This window comes from Rhincodon typus, chromosome 6 (assembly GCF_021869965.1).
Source record: "Rhincodon typus isolate 14 chromosome 6, sRhiTyp1.1, whole genome shotgun sequence".
Classification (NCBI taxonomy): domain Eukaryota; kingdom Metazoa; phylum Chordata; class Chondrichthyes; order Orectolobiformes; family Rhincodontidae; genus Rhincodon; species Rhincodon typus.
This window is the reverse complement of record NC_063337.1, coordinates 3787792-3794796: the sequence shown is the minus strand read 5'-3', so window position 1 is coordinate 3794796 and position 7005 is coordinate 3787792. Positions and strand designations below refer to the sequence as shown.

The window sequence follows — 7005 nt, the reverse complement described above, 5'->3', positions numbered from 1 at the left end:
AGCGCCGCACTGTCGGAGGGTCAGCGCTGAGGGAGCGCCGCACTGTCGGAGGGACAGCGCTGAGGGAGCGCCGCACTGTCAGAGGGTCAGTACTGAGGGACTGCTGCATTGTCACAGTCAGTACTGAGAGAGTGCCGCATTGTCAATAGGTTCAGTACTGATTGAGTGCTGCTCTGTCACAAGGTCAGTATTGACTGAGCACTGCCGTGTCAGAGGGTCAATACTGAGACAGTGCCGCACTGTCGCAGGGTCAGTACTGAAGGACTACCAGAAGGTCAGTACTGAGGAAAGAAACAAGGGGACTGCTGAAAAAAGCTCAGTGGCTCTGGCAGCACTGTGGAAAGAAATAAAGTTAATGGTTTGAGTTTGGTTTGATTCTTCTTCAGAACAATTCTGAAATCTGAATGACAGCACCCCGGACGGAGAAGGTGCACTATATTAATGCCGGATATGGAGGGACTGTGTTATAAGGAGGTTGAGTAGGTTGGACCTGTACTAATTAGAGTTTTGAAGAATGAGAGGTGATCTTTTTGAAATATACAACATTCTTTTGGCAGTTTGAAACTGTAGATGCAGAGAGGTTGTTTCCCCTTGAATGAGCTTGTCTTTTGAGGAAAAGTTCAGCAGGTTGGGCCTAAATACATTGGAGTTCAGGAGAATGAAAAGTGATCTCACTGAAACAAATTTTTGAGCAGCTTTAGAGGTTGGATGCTGAGTGGATATTTCCCTTGTGAGGGAATCTAGAAATAGGGGCACAGTTTCCAACAACACTAAAGAAGCTTGACACCATCCTAGACAAAACTATCCTAAGCCCACTTGATTGGCACATCTACAAACATCCACTCCTGCCACCACTGACACTCAGTAGCAGCAGTGTGTACTTTCTACAACTTGCACTGCAGAAATTCACCAAAAATCCTCAGACAACACCTTCTAAACCCATGACCACATCCATCTAGAAGGACAAGGACAGCAGAGACATGGGAACACAACCTCCTGTAAGTTGCCCTCCAAGTCACTCACTATCCTGACTTGGATTGATGTTCCTTCCAAGTCTTGTTGAATCAAAATCCCAGGAATTCCTCTCTAATAGCATTTTGGGTCAACCTACACCATGTGGACTGCAGCAGTTCAAGAAAGCAGCTCACCACCATCTCTTCAACGGCAACTATGGGTGAGCGATAAATGCTGGCCCAGCCAGCAACACCCACATCCTGTGAATAAATATTTTAAAAAGGCTCACGTAATGAAGACAAAGAGGAGTAATTTCATCTCTCAGAGGGTTAGTTTATGGAATTCTTATGGAATGCAAGCTGTCACTAACTACATCTGGGACTGAGTTAGACAGGTTTCTGATTGACATGGGAGTCAAGGAGTATGGGGGAGCACTGACAGGAAAATGGAGCTAAGGTAATAATAAGTCATAGTGCTGTACAGCACGGAAACAGACCCTTCGGTCCAATTCACCCTTGCTGGCCAGATATCCTAAATTAAACTAGTCCTATTTGCCAGCATTTGGCCAATATCCCTCTAAACTCTTCCTATTCATAAACCCATCCAGATGCCTTTTAAATGTTGTTTACTGTACCAGTATCAGGCACTTCCTCTGCCAGCTCATTCCATACACACACCACCCTCTGCCTGAAAGAGTTGCCCCCTATGTCCCTTTTAAATCTTTCTCCTCTCACCTTAAACCTATGCCCCTCTAGTTTTGGGCTCCCCTATCCTGAGGAAAAGATATTGGCTATTTACACTATCCATGCCCCTCACGATTTTATAAATCTCTAAAAGGTAACCACTCAGTCTCCAACAGTCCAGGGAAAATAGCCCAAGCCACTCCCGATAGCTCAAAACCCCCAACCTCTGGCAATATTCTTGTAAATCTTTTCTGAACTCTGTCAAGTTCCACAACATCCTTCCTCTAGCAGGGAGACCAGAATTGCACACAGTTTTCCAAAAGTGGTCTAACCAAAGTCCTGTACAGCCACATGACCTCCTAACTCCTATTCTCAACGTACTGACCAATAAAGGCAAGCATACCAAATCCCTTCTTCACTACCCTATTTACCTGCGACTCAACTTTCAAGGAACTATGAACATGCACTCCAAGGTCTCTTTGTTCAGCAACACTCCCCAGGATCTTAACATTAAGTGTACAAGTCTTGCCCTGATTTGCCTTTCCAGAATACAGCACCTCACATTTATCTAAATTAAACTCCATCTGCCACGCCTCAGCCCATTGGCCCATCTGATCAAGATCCTGTTGTACTCTGAGGTAACCTTCTTCGTTGTGCATTACACCTCCAATTTTGGTGTCATCTGCAAACTTACTAACCATACCTCCTACGTTCACATCCAAATCATCTATATAAATGACGAAAAGCAATGGACCCAGCACCGATCCTTGTGGCACACCATGGGTCACAGGCCTCCAGTCTGAAAAACAACCCTCCCCCACCACCCTCTATCTCTTACCTTCGAGCCAGTTCTGCGTCCAAATGGCTAGTTCTCTGTGTATTCCATGTGATCTAACCTTGCTAACCAGTCTATCCTGCGGAACCTTGTCGAACACCTTATTGAAGTCCATATAGATCACGCTCACCACTCTACTTTCATCAATCCTCTTCGTTACTTCTTCAAAAAACTCACTCAAGTTAGTGAGACACAAATTCCCATGCACAAAGCCATGTTGACTATCCCTAATCAGTCCTTGCCTTTCCAAATATAGGTAAATTATGAACCTTGGGACTCCCTCCAACAACTTGCCCCCCCAGTGATGTCAGGCTCACCAGTCTATAGTTCCCTGGCTTTTCCTTACTACCTTTAAGTAGATCAGATCCAATTTTACTGAATGGCAAAGCGGGTTCAATGGGTGAAATGGTCTACTGCTACTTCTAATTCTTATGCTCTTAAGTATCTGAAGCATCACTTCACATGTCTAGTCTGAAAAGAAAGATTTTGGCACATGTTTCAGAAATATGACAACCATGGGCAGGTTGGATAAAATATCAGCTCAAGGACAGAATGCAGACCAGCACAGCACAAATGTAGGAAACATTGTGGAATTTTATTCATCCACTGGAAGACTTGGCATTAAGTTATACATTAGAAATTTTTTAAAAATCAGCTCATTTGATGTTGCGTTGTCTCAGTCTCAAAGGACATTTTCTGGTCGCTGCAATTTTACATTGGACAATGGTAAATGGAAGATGCAACTGAAGGCAACCTGAAATGAACTTAAATTTCAATTCACCTGCTTCAAGCCTCATCTATTGGCAATGACAGGTCTGCATTATCAGGATTTTATCCCCTTGCCACCCCAGACTGAAGTCAGGCTGCGGGGGACTGAATCTAGCACTACAACTAGAAAGTGCAGTACCTCACACCTCAGACTTTGTCGAAAGACAGTGGTGCACAGCCCTTAGAGTAGGGAGCCATGACTGAATGGTGTATTACGTTCACCTCACTCGTACTTTTTAAGACAAGAAACAGGCTGGTGGAGGCTTGTGTGGCGCTTAAGTGGCAGGTTCTGCACTGAGAAAGACACAAACGTTCACAGCTTCAGCCAATGTCTTTGCAAAAGACAAAAATAAAACAGTTCTGATGAAGAGTCACTGGACTCAAAACGTTAATTGTGTTTTTCTCTCTCTCCACAAATACTGCCACACCTGCTGAGTTTATCCAGCACTTTTATGTTTTATCTGGTATACTCCAGCTGGGGTCCAATTAGGGACATTTAAACAAATACAGAAGTCCTCGTTGCTAACTGAGTCTTTAGGAATTTGTTTTTATTTTTGAGAGCATCTGAAAGAACAAAAAATAAGGTTGTTGATTCACCCAGATTTCAGCTACCAGCTGAGTGGGGGTTGTGTTGGCCAAGCTGGCTAGCTCGCAGACGCTGGTATTCTGCCATGCACTGTTTGAAGTCATGCACAGAACGCTGGCACTGCCGCCAGTCCTGGTGTTCCGCCATACAATCCTGCACAGCTCGATGGAAGACAGCACACCCCGTCCTGGAAATCATCTGATCCACAGGATCCTCCTCCTCCTCTTCTTCCTTCTCTGACTTCCTGTTCCAGTTGTGGCCTCTGGGGTTAGGAGCTGACATTTTGGAAACTCCTGTTGCCTGCAAAAGTCAAATGCTTTTTTTCAATCAAAAGGAATAGGGCCACTCCACAGCTCATACTTTTCCTGTTTCAACACTTCAGAGGAGACCATGGCTCAGGGGTTGAAATATAGGGTCGGGGGGTCGAGTAGTGGTTAGAGGCGACCTTTTTTTTGGGGTGGGGAAGGGCAGAGTTACTAATCGGTATTAAGTGCTCAGTCACAGTTAGGAGTTGGGTTTAGAGATTGATATGGGGTTCAGGTTGTGTTGGGAGGAGTTAGGAGTCGAAGGTAAGGACTTGAAGTAGAGGTCAGGGGTTTGAGACCATATCAGAGGTTCATGGAAAAATCACAGTTTAAGGTTCCGGGAGACAACAGGGTTTAAGGTCTGTAATCCTCCTCTGGAAGACGGGCCGAAGAATCACTGACCCGCGGCCCAGAACCGACCCAAGCAACAGGAACAATTCCGAGGAAGGGTCACCGGACCCGAAACGTTAACTCTGCCTTTTCCTTCACAGATGCTGCCAGACCTGCTGAACTTTTCCAGCAACTTTGTTTTTGTTCCTGATTTACAGCATCCACAGTTCTTTCGATTCTTTTTAACAGGGACAGCCAACACCCGGTGTCACACTGAAACCTTACCCGCCCCACGGGAGCGTGTGTACAACAGCAGAAATGTTCCGGGTAAAGAGCATGTGCAATATCCGGGTAGCCGCATGTGGTTCCGCTACCAAGGAATGCAAAATCAATCAAACAAAACAGTTCTAATGAAGAGTCATCGAAACTCGAAACTAGTATTTCTCTCTTTCCACAAATGCTGCCATACCTGATGAGTTTGTATAGCACTTTCTGTTTATCTGGCGTCCTCTAGTTGGGGTCCGATCAGGGATGTATAAACAAAAAGTGAATCTGCTGGAAAAACTCAACACATCTGGCAGCATCTGTAGAGAGAAAGTAGGGTTAATGTGTCGCGTTCAGTCATCTTTCTTCGGAACTGATTTTAGCTAGGAACAGGCTGGTATATATGCTGAAGATGGGGACGGGGAGGAGTAAATAATGGGTGGAGATGGAGCCTGGAGAGAGACAGAGAAACAGTTAAGAAGATAAAGTAATGGGTAAAAGTCAGCCTGGAAGACCGAAGTCTTTGTCTTATATCTTTGTCTATCCAACTGTTTTTTTCTCTAAGGGCTCCATTTCCATCTATCGTTTATTCTTTCCGCTTCCATATCTTCAGCATAAATACCAAGCTTTTCCTAGCTAAAAACAGTCCTGAAGAGGGTCGCGAAACGTTAACTCTGTTTCACTCTGCAGATGTTACCAGAACTGCTGCATTTCTCTAGCATGTTTTTTAAACACGAAACCAGTCTTTTGCTGCCACCTATGGCAGAAATCAATTTCTAAAATGAAAAACCAAATGAAACGAGAATAAAAACCGTAAAAAAATCTGCGGATGCTGTAAATCGGAAACAAAAACAAAAATTGCTGGAAAAGTTCAGCTGGTCTGGCTGCATCTGTGAAGAGAAATCAGAGTTAACGTTTCGGATCCAGTTAGGAAGGTTCACTGGACCCCAAACGTTAACTCTGAATTCTCTTCACAGATGCTGCCAGACCTGCTGAGCTTTTCCAGCAATTTCTGTCTTTGTTTCTGAAACGAGAATAAAATTAACTTTCTCGGTTAAAGAAAAGGCCAACAACCTGCAGTTTTTAGCTTCACCCGTTCCTATTGCCTCTTCCAGGCCACTGGAGAACATGTTCTGGGGCCTCAAGCATTGGGCGACAATGGAGGGCGACTGCTCCCAGGGAGCACCGCGGCTGGGAAAGCCCCCTATCCCCGGGGCAAGAGGCGCTGTTCCCGGGAATCTGCCGCCGCACCGACCGATCTTACCTCAAAGAGTCAAATACCGAAAGCTTCCGGCGGCCGAAACCAGAATCGCCTTCTTCTGTCAACCTCTCCGTTTCAGTTTAAAGAAAAACACACATCCGTGACGGAGTCTGCCACCCGTCAACAATATCCGACAAACACCACGACTTCCGGTGCTACACCCATCATGCTCCCACCCCCTTAACCACGGAAGTATGAGCCTCCAGAAATGAGTCCGGGTGACAGCGTGTTGAGAATGATTTGGACAATAGACATCAGATCACAAACACACACAGCATCGCCCCTGATGGGCCGTTTGCTGAAATGAACTGGGATATTAGGTGAAGCGTTGTGTCAATGAAGTAAAATACAAATGGATGAATAAAAAACAACCAATTGCCAAAGATCTGAAACAAAAACAGAAACTACTGGAGAAAACTTCAGCAGGTCTGTGGAGAGAGACGGCGGAGTTAACATTAACTTCTTGCCATAGGCAGTGAGACCGTCCTCAGCTTCAACTTCCAAGGGTAGGAGGGGAGGGGGTGTGGCAAGGTAGAGCTAAAGGCCCCAGCATTCTCTGAATCATCCAGAGCAGAGACTCCTGAGGGGCCTCCTCCATCTGGGTGCTTCGTGGCTCTGCCCTCTCTCCTTGTGAGGGAGGAGCATTGAGAGTGTGCACCAGATTTCCCAGCACCTCCCCCGCCCACACCCACCCTCACCCCAGCTTTCTGGGGCTTTCAAGTCAGGCTTTCTCTCCTGAGGACTATTGTTTGGGGTGATGGAATGTTTGTTTGTGTGTGTTTGTTCAGAAAACCTTGAGGATGCTGGGCCGGGATCTCCATGAAAACCACCAACCTGTCCCTGGAGGCAGCCAGATGGTCACCTGATACAGTGCAGCCTCTGGGCAATGTAGGAGGCCCAGGATGGACATGTCGTCTGAGGAATGGGAGGGGGAGTTGAAATGGCTTGCGACTGGGAGGTGCAGTTGTTTAGTGCGAACCAATGCATCATCCTCCGACACTTCCGCCATCTGCAATCCG

General features: G+C 46.0%; 1 protein-coding gene across 6 annotated transcripts; it reads right to left on the bottom strand.

Moving 5' to 3' along the window:
• Window positions 1–3771: 3771 nt before the first annotated feature.
• Window positions 3772–6463, bottom strand: LOC109916451 (cytochrome c oxidase assembly factor 4 homolog, mitochondrial). 6 transcript variants are annotated; one of them, XM_048597882.1, is made up of 3 exons: window positions 5990–6463; window positions 4931–5045; window positions 3772–4126 (listed from the first exon to the last, which is right to left on the bottom strand). In XM_048597882.1, exon 3 carries the CDS (start codon window positions 4106–4108, stop codon window positions 3845–3847), a length of 264 nt encoding a protein of 87 aa, XP_048453839.1. In that variant the 5' UTR covers window positions 4109–4126; window positions 4931–5045; window positions 5990–6463; the 3' UTR covers window positions 3772–3844. The 6 variants fall into 6 exon arrangements, with proteins under 6 accessions (XP_048453839.1, XP_048453840.1, XP_020371754.1 ...); XM_048597883.1 differs by lacking the exon at window positions 5990–6463 and adding an exon at window positions 5800–5867; XM_020516165.2 differs by lacking the exon at window positions 4931–5045 and having other exon boundaries at window positions 5990–6460.
• Between the last annotated feature and the right edge of the window lie 542 nt (window positions 6464–7005).